Here is a 19,806-nt window from a genome sequence, read left to right as displayed (position 1 = left end):
TAAGCCCTCCTTTAAGTCAATTTCAGACTTATTGATCAAACTCAGGTCCATTTGATCAAATCAATGTCTATTTGATTAAGTCTGACCCATTAGAACAAATCTAATTAGTTTAGTTAAACCAACTAATGGTTTGAACTAAATCAAGGTCAAATTGGGACAAAATTGTCTGATTAAACCAACATGGTCGGTCTGATTCAGTAAACCTGATCCAGTTTAAGTCCGACCAAAAAGTTTAAACCCTACCCAATTAATTGAGGCAATTAATAATCCCAATTATAATTAATTTCATATGCATCAATTAATTGAAACGTAAGTTTGATAACACAAACTTAATCTAACATGCAATAATATAATCAGACAATTTCTCAAATAGTAAGTTTGACGAACAAAGTTACTATTCGACCTTTTTCTTCGCTACGCCACACGCCGCGTCCACACAACCACGACAGACGTGGTTCTCAACCACAACGGCCAATCACCGACCTACAACGGCGGTCGCCAATCCTTTCTGGCACCGGATACTGGTTGCCCTTGGCCCGACAACGTCGTCGTTGGCTGTTCAACGCATCCTGGCCACTAGCGCATCACCGGCTAAATGGGAATCCTTCGCTAGATCTAGAATGTCATCGCCGGCATACCTTCCAGCAGGCGTCTTCTGTCCAACACCGAAGAACGCCGACTTCTTCCTCCGAAGACACGGCCATGAGCATGCCGACGCCATTTATACTGCCCCATGCAGTGGCGTGGTTGCCGATTATGACAATCAACTGTCGATTTTCTAGCGTCATTTCTAGCGCTAGTAGGCCAAGAACACCTATAACTATCCTCCCGACTTGGTCGCCGGTGTTTACAACCATTTCAACGTGAGAAACACGTGGTCGGTAGCAGTCACCGGTTCTTTCCGACATGGTTGGCAGCACGTAACACAATCGCCGGTGCATAGTCTGATCGTTGGTTCTCGCAGCGATCGTTCGCAAGCCATTTGCTGGCTCGGGTGGAAATTTTCAACACAAAGTTATGATTTCTAGGCGAAGTAATACAGATTATTTTCATACTTTTACAACTTGTTCTCTGATACCATTGTTGATAGTTCTAAAACATGAAAAATATAGAAATATAAAATTTGTAAAACTCACAGTGATCTCCCGTAGTAGATCTTGATCTTCCTTTGTCGTCGGAAAAACGATCACAAACCACTTGTTGTCGGAAGAACGATCACGAACGAATCAGAAAGTTGTTCATGGTTCACAAACCAAATCTCATGCCTTGGATGTTCTTCTTCTCTGCAAAATTCTGACAAAATTCTGACACATAGACTCGACAAAATTCTGACAGCACTTCTGATGTGCTTCGACCCCATCTGCATACACAACGCAGCAACCTTTCTTGATGCATGCACCAATTGCCTTGGACGTTTTTTTATAGAGGAAGATGACTCTTCATCTTCCTCTACCTCCATTAATGGAGGATGAAAAAGGGTTGGAAAGTGAAGGGGAAGAGGCACCCTTTCACCTTCTTAACACCAACATTTTTGCCCAAAACTTAATTTTCATTCTCATTTCCATCAAAACCTAAGGGAAGAGGTGAGTTTCATCAATATCCAAGTTTTTAAGTTTCATTCTAAAATTTTGGTTCCATTCCCATCAACAAAACATAAGATTTGAGAATCTATTTCCTTATTCCTAAATCCCTAAACTAAATGCCACCTTAGTCTGTTTAGGTTGCTTTGCACCAAAGATGTTCATTTTAGAGTGTCTCACATATGGTGGGTCTATTAATTGGAGAATAAACTTGATTTCCAAATAAACATGAAACATAAAATTTCCCTCGTATCAGCTTAATCTATTTTCCTAACACAAATGATCCACATAATCCAACTTTGGACATGATTGGTATTCAGAATCAACTTGTTTGAATTTGTGTGAATCGAAAATAATCATTTTCGGGCACTTGCCTACCAATGAATCAACTTACCTAAACCTAGTTACCCATTCAAGCTAAAAATCAACAACAAACAACATGCTCTAAAAAGTTGCCCAGTAAAATCTAACATGAAGAATAGGAATCATACCCAAGGATGACTATTTGGAGCTAATGTGAATCTTGCAAGAAATATAGCTAATAGACACTTAGAACTTAGATTTTGATAAATAAAATATATTTTCTCAAAATATAATCATTTAAAATAAAATATAATAAAACTCACATTAAAATATAATAAAATTTTATTTTAATTTTTTTAAAAATTTAAATAAATTCTATATAATCATATAAATCTATTTTCTTATTAACTATTAATTATATTATTATTATTTTCCTAATTAAATTTAATTACATTAAATTTTAGTAAAATTTAATTATTATTATCCCCTCTCTCTCTATAAAACAGATTTATTATTTATTCTTATTATTATCTTATTTAATGTTTTAGGCATATTCAAATTATTTTATATTATTAAATATTTAATGTGTGTTATTTTCATAATTCTTAAGTTATCAATAGTTTAAACATAAATTTAAAATAAAAAAAATCATTAAGTTAAATTTTTAAATGTACGTTTCTATGTTATTATCGTATAATAATTATATAATGATTACAAAAATTAATAAACCATAATTATGAAATTTATGGATTTTTTTGGATGAATAATGCAATTCTCTTATAAATTGAGTTTATGACACTATTATTATAATTGGATGACACTAGATAATTTTATACATGGGCAATAAATTAATAAATGACTATCTTATTTAATTTAAACACAAAGACAAATCAGAATGTCAATTATCTAACATTAGAAAAATTGCTAACGAAGGAACAGAAAATGAGATTATTTTGCATATATTATATACAAAAACTAGGATCCCTTGCCGTGCACAATTTGCACCCTTATTAAACTAATAAGTAATCTAGACACAACTTGAATTGAATGGTAATCTAGACACAACTTGAATTGAATGGAACTCGAAAGCTTGATGTTACTTCCTCTCTATAATCTTTTTGAACCAATAAGCCGAATTCTTTGGAAATCGCTGCTTGTTCTTGAAATCTATATATACTATGCCAAATCTTGATGTATATAGCCCGGGTTGTTGGTTGCTACTCGGAAAACCTAGAGGTTCCACTGTATAAAAATTTTGTACAAAGGTCTGAACCTTTTCCTAGCTACCATGTGTTCTTTTAAATTAAATTTTGGATCGCCTGCGGAACTTAACACGTTTGATCCAAAACTTAATCTATTTGTTCTTTAAGGTTTAGACTTGGATCTCCTGCGGAACTTAACATGTTTGATCCAAATCACCTAAGTTATTAATTCCATTAAATATTAATTTCCATAATTGGTTCCCAGTACTGACGTGGCGAGGCACATGACCTTCTTGGATATGGGAACAACCACCACCGACTAGACAAAACCTTTTATGGAAAGCTAATATTTAATTTCCTAAAATAACTTTAGGTCAACCAAAAAGAACAATCAAATCACAAGGAAAAGAAAAATAAAAGAACACAACTTCGAAAAACATATTTGAAATACTAGAATCGTAAGCCTCTTGTATTTGGTATTATTTCCATAAATAACTAGCATGATGCGGAAAGGAAAAATTACTAGTTATGCCTTCTAAAAAGATCTCTTGATCTTCTACCGTATTCCTCTTCTAACCTCGGACGTTGTGTGGGCAACGATCTTCCGAGATGAGAACCACCAAGCACCTTCTTCTTCCTTGCAAGTTTCGACCACCACAATTCTCCAAGAGAAGTAGAGGTCCAGCCACCACCACCACCAAGCTCCAAGGGATGCAAGAAACAAAACCACCTTTCTCTCCTTCTTCTCCTAGATAGAACCGGCCACCATCAAGAGCTCCAAGAGAAGTTGCCGCCGGCCATAAGAAGAAGAGAAGAGGAAGAAGCTAGGGCCGGCCACCAAGGAGGAAAAGAGAGGAGAAGAATAATAGAGTTGATCACCCATGAAGGCACCTCTACCCCCTCTTTTATAATCCTTGGTCTTGGCAAATAAGGAAATTTAATTAAAAACTTCCTTAATTCTTTTGCCATGAAAAGGAAAAATTTATTTAATTAAAACAATTTTCCTTTTCTCAATTTACATGGCCGGCCACCATCAAGCTATAAACAAGGAGAGTTTTAATTAATTAAAACTTCCTAATTTGTCTCCAGAAATTTATAAAAAATTTCTCCAATAATTTTCCCTTCATGGTGGTTAATAAAAAGGAAATTTTATAAATTAAAATTCTTCTTTTAAACATGTGGATAATTTCCAAAAGGAAAGTTATCTCTAAAAATTAAAATCTCTTTTCAATCTACAAATAAGGAAAGATATCAAATCTTTTCTTAATCTTTTATATAAACTAATAAAAGAGAATATTTAATTTTTAAACTTCTCTTTTAAATTATTATCATGGTTAAAAAGGAAAGTTTTCTTAAAAATAAAATCTCCTTTCAATCTACAAATAAGGAAAGATTTCAAATCTTTTCTTAATCTTTTTAGAAAGCTTTTAAAAGGAAAGATTTAATTTTAAACTCTCTTTAAAACTATGATATCCACATAAGAAATAATTTTAATAAAAATCCTTTTAATATGATGTGGCGGCCACCCAAGCTTGGGCTTCAAGCTCGGCCACCTTAAGGCCAACCTTTAGGCTTGGCGGCCTAAGCTTGAGCTTCAAGCTTAGCTTGGCCGACCCCTATTGGTTGGGTAAGAAGGTGGGTATGTGGTGGGTATAAATCTCTATATACAAGAGACTACGATAGGGACCGAGAGGAGGAATTGGTTTTGGTCTCCCGATAAAATTAAGCATCCCGTGTTCGCCCCGAACACACAACTTAATTTTATAAATAATAATTCATTCCACTAGAGAACTATTATTGAACTACCGCACCAATCCCAAATTACATTTTTGGGCTCCTTCTTATTATGAGTGTGTTAGTCTCCCTGTGTTTAAGATATCGAATGCCCACTAATTAAGTGAGTTACTGACAACTCATTTAATTAATATCTTAGTCCAAGAGTAGTACCACTCAACCTTATTATCATGTCGGACTAAGTCCACCTGCAGGGTTTAACATGACAATCCTTATGAGCTCCTCTTGAGGACATTATCAACCTAGTATCTCTAGGACACAGTTTCCTTTTATAATCAACAACACACACTATAAGTCATACCATTTCCCAACTTATCGGGCTTATTGATTTATCGAACTAAATCTCACCCATTGATAAATTAAAGAAATAAATATCAAATATATGTGCTTGTTATTATATTAGGATTAAGAGCACACACTTCCATAATAACCGAGATCTTTGCTCATTTATAAAGTCAGTATAAAAGAAACGACCTCAAATGGTCCTACTCAATACACTCTGAGTGTACTAGTGTAATTATACAGTCAAGATAAACTGATACCTAATTACACTACGACCTTCCAATGGTTTGTTCCTTTCCATTATGGTCATGAGCTACTGTTTATAATTTATAAGATACTGATAACATGATCCTCTGTGTGTGACACCACACACCATGTTATCTATAATATAAATTAATTGAACAACTACATTTATCATAAATGTAGACATTTGACCAATGTGATTCTTATTTCTAGATAAATGTTTATATCAAAAGCTAGGCTTTTAGTATACACTCTAACACGGGTTCCATTCAAAATTCGAAATTGTCTAGAAGTGACCAAGCAAAATATCCTATAACTGTTGCACCATCATGCATAGCCCTTTTCAAGTTGGTGATGTAACTCTTGTAATAGTTAATTCTCCTATAACAGACAAAGGAGGGTAAGATCCCGCTGAGTTCTTACTTTTATAAGATATAGAATATAAGAATATTTTGATGTATTCCATAACATACAAATTGATATTTAATGATTAGCCATATAATGATTAGTCATACAATCGCTATTCCTAATGGAAAGGAACATTTACCTATTTATTAACGGATCATATGGTGGTCACAAATTGGGAGAATTTGTACCTACTCTGTCTTTTTTTTATACTTCGTATATTTAGGTCGGAGTAAATCAAGTGGCTAAGCTAGGAAGTTTTGAACTTTCTATTACATATATGTTGAAATCAACATTTGTATGTTTCTGCTTGAGTCGTATGAAATGAAATTCTCATAAACGATTCTCCGAGGGGTGTTTCCTGGTTTTGGATTACCTATCTTAATAAAGTATATGATTAGTTTGAGGAACGTCTAGAGATTCAGGCGATTGTAGATGATATAACCAGTAAATATGTTCCTTCTCATGTCAACATATTTTATTATTTAAGGAGGATCACACTTATTTGTTTTTTACTACAAGTAGCTACAGGTTTTGTTATAACTTTTTCCTATTATCCGATTATGATAGAGACTTTTTTAACTGTTCAATACATAATGACTAAGGCAAATTTTGGTTGATTAATCCAATCAGTTCATTGATGGTCGACTAGTATATATGATATTTCTAATGATAATTTTTCACGTATTTCGTATGTATCTTTTAGGTGAATTTTAAAAATCCCATGAATTAATTTGGATTACATGTGTGATTTTAACTATATTGACAGCATATTTTTAATAAAGTTTGGTAGCTGCTAGTAGCTTGTATTTGTCCTCACTTCTGCTACATCTCCTGTCGTTGGTCGACAATCAGACGACGGAGGACAGAGATGAGAGTTTTAGGTCTGTAACCTTGGGCGGCGTGAAATTAAGCCATTTTGGGGATGTTGCCTCCCACTTCGAGTTCGTGTCGCAAATAGGGAAAAAGCATCCGAGAGGAGATGAGCTGACATCAACGGTCGATTCTCGAGCCGGTACAGGTTGGAGTCGTCGTTTTCGTGGTTCGAGTTGGTTTGGAGATGGGACGGTTGGTTTATTTTGCACGAATCGCGAGGCGGAAATTTCAGCACTTGGAGGGTAGACCCGACCCCGGGCCGAGTTTGGCTCGGACCCAGCCCGGGCCCGTAACCGGGTCGAACAGGAACCAGCCCGGCAAGTTGTCGGGCCGGTTCCGGTTCATTGGTTGTAAAACCGGCGGGTTGAACCGGCGGTTCAGCCACAAAAAAAAAATTTTTTGTTTTTTTTAAACGGCTTGAACCGCCGGTTAACCGGCGGTTCATAGCCGTTGGGTGGGTTTTTTGGGTATTTTTTTCAACGGTTGGGATCATTTGACCGTTTTTTGATCAATGGCTATGATTTAGTGTCCATTACTATCAAAACTCTATAAATAGAGAGCTCATTTCATCATTTTTCACACACATCTTCTACTCTTACTCTTAATCTCAATTTCGTATTCTCTACATGTTTTCATTTTCAATTTTCAATTACAATGGAAGTAGGCCGCGGAGGTACATCATCTCGAGCTCGGAAGGGAAAGCAAATAATGAATCCGCGGGAGGAGGACCCCAACATTCAATCCACCGATGATGAGATCGAGCATCTTCCGAATCCGACACCTGAAACACAAAGAAGTACCGATGCAATTCCTTCTAAGGTTCGGGAACTTCCTCCTCTAAAATCTTCTATTTTTACTAAATATTTTGAGAAGGTCACTCTTCCGTCGGGAGAAATGCATGCAAAATGTAAGCACTGCAATGCTTCCTACAAATTCCAAGCCGGCGGCGGCTATGGGTCGTTGAAATGACATGTAGAAACGAAGCACCCGACGGAATATGGACTCGACCGTTCTCAAACACAATTATCAAGATTTTCTTCAACTAGCGGTAATATCGATTCCGGTTTATTTTTATATTTGGATAATAAATTGAGAGAATCATTAGCTAAATTTGTTTCTGTAGAACATCTTTCTTTTAGTTTTGGCTCTAAATGCACATTTGAAGATTTTTGTAAAGAATCTCTTAATCCATGTGCTAAACGTGTTCCTAGGACTACACTTACTCGTACAATTAAAAAATTAGTAAAACAAGGAAAAAAGAATTTAATTGATGAATTTAGTAAATTAGATAATAAAGTTTCTTTATTTTCCGATATTTGGAGTGATCATTGGCAAACACATTCGTATATGGGTGTGACTTGTCATTGGATCGATAACTCTTGGAACCTCCAAAAAATATTATTAGCTTATAGAGTTTTTGATGAATCACATAATGCTCATAATATCGCACAATTATTATGTTTAATTTTAGAAGAATATGGTTTAACTCATAAAATATTTTTAATATCATTAGATAATGCTAGTTCTAATACCGCTTGTATAGATGATCTAAAATTTGTTTGTCAACCTATTATTGGAGGTTTATTTTTTCATATTCGTTGTGTATGCCATGTTTTAAATTTATGTGTTCAAGATGGTTTAAAATTTTTAGAAAGTTATATTAAACCAATTAGAATTGCAATTTCTTATTTATGGTCTCATCCATCTATAATGAAACAATGGGGTAGGTTTTGTAATGTTAATGGAATGAGACCTAAAAAATTTCCACGTGATGTACCAACACGTTGGAATTCAACATACCAATTATTACAAAATTCATTTCAATATAAAGAATTATTATGTTCATTTTTTGCACAAAACACTAATACTAATATATATTTATTTTCACAACAATGGAATATTTGTAGTAGTATTTGTGAAATTTTAAAAGTATTTAATGATGCAACCGAACAACTTTCCGGTATTTATTATCCTACTGCTCAATTAGTTTTAGAAAATTTTTCTAATATAGTATTAGTTTTAAATGAACATATTAATAATGAATTTTTATCTCCTTGCATCTTAGCTATGAAAACTAAATGGGAAAAATATTTTTATTTAATTCCTAAAATTTATTTAATTGCATTTGTTTTAGATCCTAGATTTAAATTAGAAGTTTTACAAGAAATGTTAACTTTATATTATGACGCTTTAATTCTAATTAAAGATTCTTTTTCCCCTGATCCAGTTAATATTATATATAATGTTAGAATTTATTTATATGATATTTATAATCAATATTATGCAAAATATGGAACACAAATTAATATTTCTGAAATTCAACAAACTACTAGTAGTAATTTAAAACTTACAAAAGCACAACTCTTATTAAAAGAACGGACAAAACGTCCACGAGGATCCTCAAGTTCCACACCGGAACTTGAGAATTATTTTACGACTTCTTTTGATTTTAATGAAGCAGATAGTTAAAACTTCGATATCTTAAAGTGGTGGTCACAGAAGGCTCAAAGCTTTCCCGTTCTCTCCGTGATCGCAAAAGAAATTTTAGCTTGTCCAGTGTCAACTGTTGCTGTGGAGCAGACGTTCAGTGCCGGCGGCAACATATTAGATGAACGACGATCAACTTTGTCTCCCGACTCATTGGAAGCCCAAACATTACTGGACGATTGGACCAGAGCGGAGAAAAGAATCCAAGGAATGCAACTTTCAAATGACGAAGTTGGAGATTTTGAAACTGAAGGAACAAATACGACAGGAACAGGAAATGGAAGTGAATGAAAATGTAAAAGGATAAAAATGTAAAAGAACTACGTGTGCTTTGATTCCCCTAAAGGGATACGTAGGCAACTTAAATAAGTGCAAGCCCTTTTTTAAATAAATTTTAATTTCTAATTTTTAATGTTTAATGTTTAATTTTTAATTTTTAAATTTTTTTAACATATTAATCTTGAACGGCGAACCGTGACGAACCGTGAACCGAACCGTGAACCGGCAGTTCTGAACCATGAACCGTAACCGTCTTGGGCGGTTAAGGTTAAAGGTCGACCTGCCTTGAACCGTCGAACCGGCGGTTCCGAACCGTCGAACCGGCGGTTCCGAACCGTGGTCAGATTACTTGTGTGATTTTAAGTATATTGACAGCATATTTTTAATAAAATTTGGTAGCTGCTAGTAGCTTGTATTTGTCCTCACTTCCGCTACATCTCCTGCGGTTGGTCGGCAATCAGACGACGGAGGATAGAAATGAGAGTTTTAGGTCTGTAACCTCGGGCGGCGTGAAATAAAGCCGTTTTGGGGATGTTGCCTCCCACTTCGAGTTCGTGTCGCAAATAGGGGAAAAGCATCCGAGTGGAGATGAGCTGACATAAACGGTCGATTCTCGAGCCGGTACAGGTTGGAGTCGTCGTTTTCGTGGTTCGAGTTGGTTTGGAGATGGGAAAGTTGGTTTATTTTGCACGAATCGCGAGGTGGAGATTTCAGCACTTGGAGGGTGAGGGTGAGGAAGATCAGGATGGTGTTCATTCTCGGTTTATGAAATATCCTCTGCAAAATCTCCTTAACTTTATCCGTTGGCGTTGATTAAATCAAACTCTCATTTGATTTCATTCCGTTAAAATTTATCTTGAAATTACTATCTGTCATCCTTATCTCCGATCCGATCCATTGTAGCTATATAAGCACAGCACCTCGGTGATTGTTCTTCATCTTTTCTTCCGGCGTTCCAAAATGGGTTCGAAGACCTGCTCACTGTTCTTCTTTTTCCTTCTCCTTTTGCTCTCCTTCAAGGGCAATCAAGCCTCAAATGCCGATCGCGGTCTCAGTCGCCAGGCATTCCCGGAGGGATTCGTATTCGGGACAGCGGCATCCGCCTATCAAGTGGAAGGGATGGCGCTTAAAGGAGGACGAGGACCCAGCATTTGGGAACCATACGTTAGAATCCCAGGTAGGTAACTAAGTGATCTTATTACATACTGTATTTACATGTGACGCTTTAGATCCCTCTTTGATTATCGTGAGTGAATGTCAATGTATTTCATAATGTTGAAAAGAGTGTTTTGTTGGTGAATGCAGGTAAGATCGCTGGCAATGCTACTGCCGATGTTGCAGATGATGAGTACCATCACTACAAGGTTCGTCTTTTCTCTTATCTTCCATAATTATTCATCTTTTTTTCCATGTTAATTATAATTGTTTTATTGCATCAAAATACTGAAACGACAGTAGAAAATAAAAACATGTTTATTAAACTATACTCTGTATTAGGCAAAGATCATAAAAAGGATGGCAAGGGTTGATTGCTCTCTTATAATTGCTTTGTGCTCATTTGCTCATCAAGTATTTGATGTTGCTTTTTTGACTAATTATTGCGGAAATTCTATTCATAACGTGGTCTCTCCAAAAAAAAAAAAAAAAAAAAAAAACAGAAGTTACGGGCCATGCATGTTTTTCTTGTGTGCTTTTTTATCCTTTCTTGCATTTTATGTCATAATTGAACTAAAGCATGTCCTTTTGTCTATTTATTGCTTACTTGGTCTCTTTATGTCTATTTGTAATATAAAATTTAAGAAAACATTAATGGATTTATGATCATGCAGGAAGATGTTGACATCATGAAGGCATTCAATTTTGATGCTTATAGGTTCTCAATTTCATGGAGTAGAATATTTCCAAGTAATGAAAATATATAAATATATTATTTATTGTCTTATTTTCACCTTAAAGCTATTGCTTTAAATTAACTGAAATATTGATATTCATTTTTGTCTTATATAGATGGAACGGGTGAAATCAATTGGGAGGGTGTTGATTATTACGATAGGCTAATCGATTACTTAATACAACAAGGTACATTAGTTTCTCAAATTAGCAAACAATGGTATTGTTTTTTTTTCTTCTAGTTTTTGAAAAATTGTTCAATATTACTATTTTCATATTTATCTTTTAACAAATTGATATGATCAGGCATTACTCCTTATGCAAATCTTTATCACTATGATCTTCCTTTGGCACTTCATGATGAGTACCTGGGTTGGTTAAGTCCAAAGATAGTGTAAGTTTTACAAGTTGTAAACCGTAAAAATTATATTCATTAATATTTGGACCAAATGATTTTGCAATATATATTGATTAATTGGTATTCTTTTAGGGATGCATTTGCAGACTATGCCGATTTTTGTTTTGAGAGATTTGGCGATAGAGTTAAGAATTGGTTCACCATTAATGAGCCTAGATGTGTGGCAGCCCTTGGTTATGGTGATGGTAGTGATGCCCCGGGGAGATGTAGCACTTGTGCTGCTGGTGGGAACTCGACTACTGAGCCTTATATTGTGGCGCATAATTTGATCTTATCTCATGCAGCTGCAGTGAAAAGATATCGTGAAAAGTATCAGGTAAATTGTACTTCATTGATTTGGTTTAATTCAATGCATAGACTACCGCTAGTAAAAAATGTCTAATTTAAAGTTATGTTATTATGATTTATCATCTAGATGTTTTTCTTGATCTACTTATTCTATTCAGGAAGAACAAAAAGGCAAAATAGGAATCCTTTTGGATTTTGTTTGGTATGAACCTTATACTTACTCGGTACAAGACAAAGCCGCCGCTAAAAGAGCCATTGATTTTAGCCTTGGATGGTAAGGCCTTATTTCACTTTTTTTTCCTATTTAAATTTTTTATTTTCTATTTGACTTTTTTCATGGGGAATAGTTATCCGCAATTACAATGAAGGATAATTAGCTTAAAATGATGCTTCCTTGTAGGTTCCTTCATCCTTTAACATATGGATACTATCCGGAATCAGTTCGAGACATTGTTAAAGAAAGACTCCCTAAATTTACCAATGACCAAGTGGAGATGGTTAGAGGTTCATATGATTATGTTGGGGTCAATCAATACACATCCTACTATATGGAGGATCTTGGAACAGTTGATCCAAAGCCTGTTAGCTATCAAGCGGACTGGCATGTAGAGTTCAAATGTTAGTTTTTCTCTAACTTTTTCAATTCAATTGATATACTTTATGTTATACTAATCTTATTTGTTTCCTTATTATCTTGCAGATGATCGAGATGGTGTACCAATTGGTCCCCAGGTAAATCTATTATTTTGTTAAATTTTGTTATTATGGTATAATGATCATGTCTTTTAAAATACAACAAACGATATATCATTTGTAAGTTATATTCATCTTCACATATTAAATTTGTTTGCATGTTTTATACATTAGAATTGTACAATCAAAATTATATCTAAAAGTTGATCAAATAATTCTTTAGGCCAACTCGAAGTGGCTCTACATAGTTCCATGGGGAATCTACAAAGCCGTGACATATGTGAAGGAAAATTATGGCAATCCCGTCATCATTTTAGCGGAGAATGGTATAACAATTTTTGTCTGTTATATATAATTTTTTTTCTATTGTTAGACATATCTTATCCTAATCCATATTGTACAGGAATGGATCAGCCTGGAAATGTCACTCTTCCAGAAGGCTTGCAAGATACAACGAGAATGAACTATTACAAGAGTTACATCACCAACTTGAAAAGGGCTATGGATGACGGCGCAACAGTTATAGGATATTTTGCTTGGTCACTTCTAGACAACTTCGAATGGAACCTAGGATACACATCAAGATTTGGCATAGTATATGTAGATTTCAAGAACAAGCAACGATTTCCAAAGAATTCTGCTTATTGGTTCAAAAAGATTCTAGAGAGGAAGTAAGATTAAGCTTTCCAATTCCATTCCGTTCAAGTTGTGTCTAGATTGCTTATTAGTTTAATAAGGGTGTACATTGTGCACGGAAAGGGGTCCTGGTTTTTGTATATAATATATGCAAAATAATCCAACTTTTTGTTCATTCCTTAGCAATTTTTCTAATGTTAGATAATTGACATCTTGGTGTATCTTTGTCTTTAAAATGAATAAGATAGTAATTTATTAATTTATTGCCCATGTATAAAATTATCTAGTGTCATCCAATTATAATAATTTCATAAACTCAATTTATAAGAGAATTGCATTATTCATCCAAAAAAATCCATAAATTTCATAATTATGATTTATTAATTTATATAATAATTTCATAAACTCAATTTATAAGAGAATTGCATTATTCATCCAAAAAAATCCATAAATTTCATAATTATGATTTATTAATTTATATAATTATTATACGATAATAACATAGGAGCGTACATTTAAAAATTTAACTTAATGATATTTTTTTTAATTTTTAATTTATGTTTAAACTATTGATAACTTAAGAATTATGGAAATAACACATATTAAATATTTAATAATATAAAAACCATTTGAATATATATGCCTAAAACATTAAATAAGATAATAATAAGAATAAATAATAAATCTCTTTTATAGAGAGAGAGGGGATGATAATAATTAAAATTTAATCTAATAAAATTTAATTAGGAAAATAATAATAATATAATTAATAGTTAATAAGAAAATAAATTTATATGATTATATAGATTTTTTTTAGATTTTTAAAAAATTTAAAATGAAATTTTATTATATTTTAATGTGAATTTTTATTATATTTTATTTTAAATGATTATATTTTTAGAAAATATATTTTATTTATCAAAATCTAAGTTTTAAGTGTCTATTACTTTCGATTCATATAAATTCAAACAAGTTGATTCTGAATAACAATCATGTCCAAAGCTAAATTCTGATTATGTGGATGATTTATGTTAGAGAATAGATTAAGCTAATATGAGGAAAAATTTATGTTTCATATTTAGTTGGGAATCAAGTTTATTCTGTACCACTTAATAAACCCACCATATGTGAGACACTCTAAAATGAACATCTTTGGTGCAAAGTAACCTAAACATACTAAGGTCACGTTTGGTTTAGACATTTAGGAATAAGGGAATGGATTCATTCCCAAACCTTGTGTTTCGTTGATGGAAATGAAACCAAGATTTTGGAATGAAACTCAAAAACTTGAGTATTGATGAAACTCACCTCTTCCCTTGAGTTTTGATGGAAATAGGAATGAAAATTAAGTTTTGGATAAAAAAATACCTTTAATATATTTATTCAATTTTTCTTTCATTTCACATTTTCTCTCCTCATTATCTCATCATACTTTCTATCTCAACATACTTTATCTTTCTCATTTCCTCTCTCTTCATTCTCTTTCATCACACTTTCTCTCTCATTACATTTTCTTTTCATTACACACCTTCTCCTCATCTTTTTCATCACACTTTCTCTCGCATCACACTTTCCCTCTCTTCATTCTCTCCCATCACATTCTCTCTCTTTTTAAGGACACAGAGAGAGTAGAGGCCACAAGTGAGCCAGACGGATGCCCTGTCTAATTTGTAGATTGAAAGGAAGATTTTAATTTTGGAGAAAACTTTCTTTTTTGTAATCATCCACATATTTTAATAGAGAGATTTTAATTTATAAAAGTTTCCTTTTATAACCAACCATGAAGGAAATTTTTAAAGAGAAATTTTATTTTAAAAATTTTTGGAAACAAATTAGGAAATTTTAATTTTGTATTTAAAACTTTCCTTGTTTGGAGCTCAAGGTGGTGGCCGACCATTGAAGTTTAAAAAGGAAATTGTTGTTTAAATTTTCCTTTTGTTGGCAAGGAGAATAAGGAAGTTTTTATTAAAACTTTCCTTATATGCCAAGACCAAGGATTATAAAAGAGAGGGTAGAGGTGCCTCACCTCAAAAAACCTAACATCTATTATTCCCTCTCTTCTCTTCCTTGGTGTGGCCGACCCCTAGTCTTCCTTTTCTCTTCTTATTTAGTGGCCGGTGGCACCCTCTCTTGGAGCTCTTGTGGTGGCCAGATTTTGCTTGGAGAAGAAGGAAAGAAAGGAGGCTTTGTTCTAGCATCCCTTGGAGCTTGAAGGTTGGTGGCCTAAACTTGCAAAGGAGGAAGGTGGTGGTGGTTCTCGTCTTGGTAGATTGTCGCCCACACGACATCCAAGATAAGAAGAGGAATACGATAGAAGATCAAGAGGTTGTTGTTTACAAAGAAAGGTATAACTAGTAATTCTATTCCGCATCATACTAGTTTTCTTTGTATGGATTTTGAAATACCAAACACAAGAGGCTAGTGATTCTAGATTTTCGGATTTGTGATTCGAAGTTGTGTTTCTTTTGTTTTTTCGATCTTGTGATTTGATTGTTCTTTTTGGTTAAACCTAGGGTTACTATAAGGAAATTAAATATTAAATTTCATTGAAAGGCTTTGTATAGGAAGTGGTGGATGCTCCCATACCCAAGAAGGCCTAGTGCCTCGCCATGTTTAACCTGAAAGCTGATCTTTGAAATTAATATTTAATTAAATTTGTAACATGGGTGGATTTGGATCAATAATGTTAAGCATCGTTTGCGATCCAAGTCTAAACCACTAAGAACAGATAAGTTGAATTTGGAATCAATAATGTTAAGTTCTGTTTGCGATTCCAAATTTAATTTCTAAAGAACACAATAGGTTGTTAGGCATGGTTCAAGACTTGTATAAAATTTTTGTACAGGGGAACTAGTACGATATTCCCAGTAGCAACCAACAAGAAGAAGAAGAAGAAGAAGAAGAAGAAGAAGAAGAGGAACCCAAAAAGATGGGTTTAATTGCTCAAGTTGAGGAGGAGCAAACGGAAGTTGAGCCATGCTCAACATCCGAGGAGGAGAAGGAAGATGAGGTATCATCTACATCCTCAAAGGTTGAAGAAGAATCCAATACAAGTGAAGAAGATGAGGAAGTCTTGGAAGTCAACCTAGCTAGCACTTCCACCGAAGTGAAGTCAAAGGACCACATCACTTACTTCGGGTGCAATGAGAAGGGACACTACAAGAGTAGATGTCCATTGGGTAAGAAGAAGATAACTCATAAACTCATTCAAGTTAATTTAAACACAAACAAGGGTTGTAGGAGTGAAGAAGTCCAAAAGAGGAGAATGCATATTAGATGCTTCACATATAGTGAAATAGGACACTACCACACAAAATACCCAAGGAAGGGAGAGCTCAAGAAGTTGGAGCAATTGAAGAAATGGGAAAAGAAGAAGAGGAGTTCAAGTCGAAGGGGAGCTTCAAGGGTAAGGGAGGTATACCCTAATTTGAAATGTAATTCAAATTTAAATTCTTATGTTCCCATGCATGCTAGGAAAAAAAATGATTATCATTATGTAGCAATGAAAAACTTTGGTTTTAGGTATCATGATAGAAATAGGGTCATTGTAGATCATAACCCTAGAAGATTAATACATGATAAATCTAGAGATGGTAGACCTAAGGAAAACTAAGACATTAATCCCAAGAAAGGGAGACACATACCTAGAAAGGGTAGGTCTAGGAAAGTCCAACGTGGACATGTTGACTCTAGGTTTAAGAACTTAGAAAGAGAAAATCAAGCCTTGAAGGCAAAGATTGATAAGTTAGAGAAAATCCTAGAAATATTCAATGTTGGATCTAGAAGATTAGGTATGGTGTTGGGTATCTAAAGACCCAACAATGATAGATTGGGTTTAGGATACCGATCCAATGTCTCCAATGTAAAGAGAAAGTCTTATGCTAAGGTTGCATATGACTATATCAAGGAGAAGTCAAGAAATGGTAAGGGAAAGTTATTTAAAAGTAAGGAGAAATTAACCAAGGACAATGTGTCTAAGGTTAAGAAGGTTAGGTTTGTAGGCCAAGTGTCACCGGAGGTGCACTGTTGTGGCCTAGCAATTGTAGATGAGTCAACTAGGGAGGTGACTAAGGTTAAGAGCTCTAGGAGGAGCTCTAAGAGTCAAGTTGGGACCCATGACAAATGGATCTCAAGTGAGTTTTACTTGGGAGTCTAGATGAGCCATAGAGCATGCCATGTGGTTTGGAGACGGATTTGAGTGTCTTCCTTAAGAAATTGACACAATTGGGTTGTGTTTTATTCTTAGAAATATGACATTGGGGGTCATATTGCATGATAATTAGTTTTGGATGTATAGATTATTGGTTGCTACTCGGAAAACCTAATGGTTCCACTGTACAAAAATTTTGTACAAAGGTCTGAACCTTTTTCCTAGCTACCATGTGCTCTTTTAAATTAAACTTGGATCGCCTGCGGAACTTAACACGTTTGATCCAAAGTTTAATTTATTTGTTCTTTTAGGTTTAGACTTGGATCTCCTGCGGAACTTAACACTTTCAATCCAAATCACCTAGGTTATTAATTCTATTAAATATTAATTTCCAAAATTGGCTTCCAGTACTGACGTGGCGAGGCACATGACCTTCTTGGATATGGGAGCAACCACCACCATCTAGACAAAGACTTTTAAGGAAAACTAATATTTAATTTCCTTAAATAACTTTAGGTCAACCGAAAAGAACAATCAAATCACAAGGAAAAAGAAAAACAAAAGAACACAACATCGAAAATAAATTCGAAATACTAGAATCGCATGCTTCTTGTATTTGGTATTATTTCCAAAAATAACTAGTATGATGCGGAAAGGAAAAATACTAGTTATACCTTTTAGAAAGACCTCTTTATCTTCTACCGTATTCCTCTTCTAACCTTGGACGTTGTGTGGGCAATGATCTTCCGAGATGAGAACCACCTTTTCACCTTCCTTCTTTCTTCTAGATTTCGGCCACAATAGATTTCTTCAAGGATGAAGAATTTCGGCCACCACCAATGCTCTAAGGGATGCTAGAGACAAGGCTTGCTTTCTCTTCTTCTTCTCCTTCCTTGATCCGGCCACAAACAAGAGCTCCACCAAGAAGATAGGTTTCGACCAACAAGAGGAGAGGAGAGAAATAGGGCCGACCACCAAAACCAAGGAAGAGAGGGAGGAAAAGAATAGCGGTTGTTCACCCATGAAAGCTCCTCTACCTCCTCTTTTATAATCCTTGGTCTTGACAAATAAGGAAATTTTAATAAAAACTTCCTTACTTCCTTTACCATGAAAAAGAAAAATTTATTTAATTAAAAATAATTTTTATTCTCATTATTATAATGGCCAGCCACACCAAATCTCCAAGCAAATAAAAATTTTAAACACAAATTAAAACTTCCTTATTTGCTTCCGAAAATTTTATAAAAAATTTCTCCAATAATTTTTATCCCTTCATGATTGGTTAAAAGGAAATTTTATAAATTAAATCTTTCTTTAAACATGTGGATAATTTCCGGAAAGTTATCTCAAAAATTAAAATCTCCTTTCAATCTACAAATAAGGAAAGATATCAAATCTCTTCTTAATCTTTTGTAGAAACTAATAAAAGAGAATTATTAATTTTTAAACTTTCTTTTAAATCATGAACATGATTAAAAGGATAATTTTTACCAAAATTAAAATCAACCTTTTAATCTACAAATAAGGAAAGATATTTAGCTCTTCTCTTAATCTTTTGTAGAATCTTATAAAAGGAAAGATTTAAATTTTTAAACTCTCTTTTAAAACATGTTATCCACATAAGAAAAATTTTAAAAATAAAAATCCTTTTATTTTAATTTGGGCAGGCCACACCAAGCTTGAACTCAAGCTAAGGCCGGCCACCTTGAAGCACCCATGAACCAAACTTTAGCCGACCCTAGCTTGGTCTCCAAGCTAGCTTGGCCGGCCCCTATGGGATGGGTAAGAAGGTGAGTATAGGTGGGTATAGTAATCTATAATTAAGAGGCTACGATAGGGACCGAGAGGAGGAATTGATTTTGGTCTCCCGATAAAATTGAGCATCCCGTGTTCACCCCGAACACACAACTTAATTTTATCAATAATAATTCATTCCACTAGAGAACTATTATTGAATTACCGCACCAATCCCAAATTACATTTTGGGCTCCTTCTTATTATGAGTGTGTTAGTCTCCCTGTGTTTAAGATAACAAATGTCCACTAATTAAGTAAGTTACTGACAAACCACTTAATTAATATCTAGCTCCAAGAGTAGTACCACTCAACTTCATCGTCATGTCGGACTAAGTCCACCTGCAGGGTTTAACATGACAATCCTTATGAGCTCCTCTTGGGGACATTCTCAACCTAGATCACTAGGACACAGTTTCCTTCTATAATCAACAACACACACTATAAGTGATATCATTTCCCAACTTATCGGGCTTATTGATTTATC

At 34.2% G+C, this 19,806-nt stretch overlaps 1 protein-coding gene across 1 annotated transcript; it reads left to right on the top strand.

The window, feature by feature from the left end:
• Window positions 1–10,411: 10,411 nt before the first annotated feature.
• LOC121979977 (beta-glucosidase 26-like) lies at window positions 10,412–13,499 on the top strand. Its single transcript, XM_042531946.1, has 11 exons — window positions 10,412–10,628; window positions 10,757–10,815; window positions 11,281–11,356; window positions 11,459–11,530; window positions 11,648–11,735; window positions 11,832–12,075; window positions 12,206–12,321; window positions 12,448–12,665; window positions 12,748–12,779; window positions 12,964–13,066; window positions 13,144–13,499. Exons 1-11 carry the CDS (start codon window positions 10,412–10,414, stop codon window positions 13,413–13,415), a joined length of 1,497 nt encoding a protein of 498 aa, XP_042387880.1. The 3' UTR covers window positions 13,416–13,499.
• Window positions 13,500–19,806: the final 6,307 nt, after the last annotated feature.

Source organism: Zingiber officinale, chromosome 5A (assembly GCF_018446385.1).
Source record: "Zingiber officinale cultivar Zhangliang chromosome 5A, Zo_v1.1, whole genome shotgun sequence".
In the NCBI taxonomy this organism is placed as follows: domain Eukaryota; kingdom Viridiplantae; phylum Streptophyta; class Magnoliopsida; order Zingiberales; family Zingiberaceae; genus Zingiber; species Zingiber officinale.
Note: the sequence above shows the minus strand (reverse complement) of the source record. Positions and strands in the feature narration are given on the sequence as shown.

What these genes read in the sequence shown, in the direction of transcription:
- LOC121979977 (XM_042531946.1), top strand. Translation starts at nt 10,412, where the DNA reads ATGGGTTCGAAGACCTGCTCACTGTTCTTCTTTTTCCTTCTCCTTTTG. An exon ending in ATGGAGTAGAATATTTCCAA is followed by an intron (nt 11,357 to 11,458) that starts GTAATGAAAATA and finishes TGTCTTATATAG; the next exon opens with ATGGAACGGGTGAAATCAAT. An exon ending in ATTGATTTTAGCCTTGGATG is followed by an intron (nt 12,322 to 12,447) that starts GTAAGGCCTTAT and finishes GCTTCCTTGTAG; the next exon opens with GTTCCTTCATCCTTTAACAT.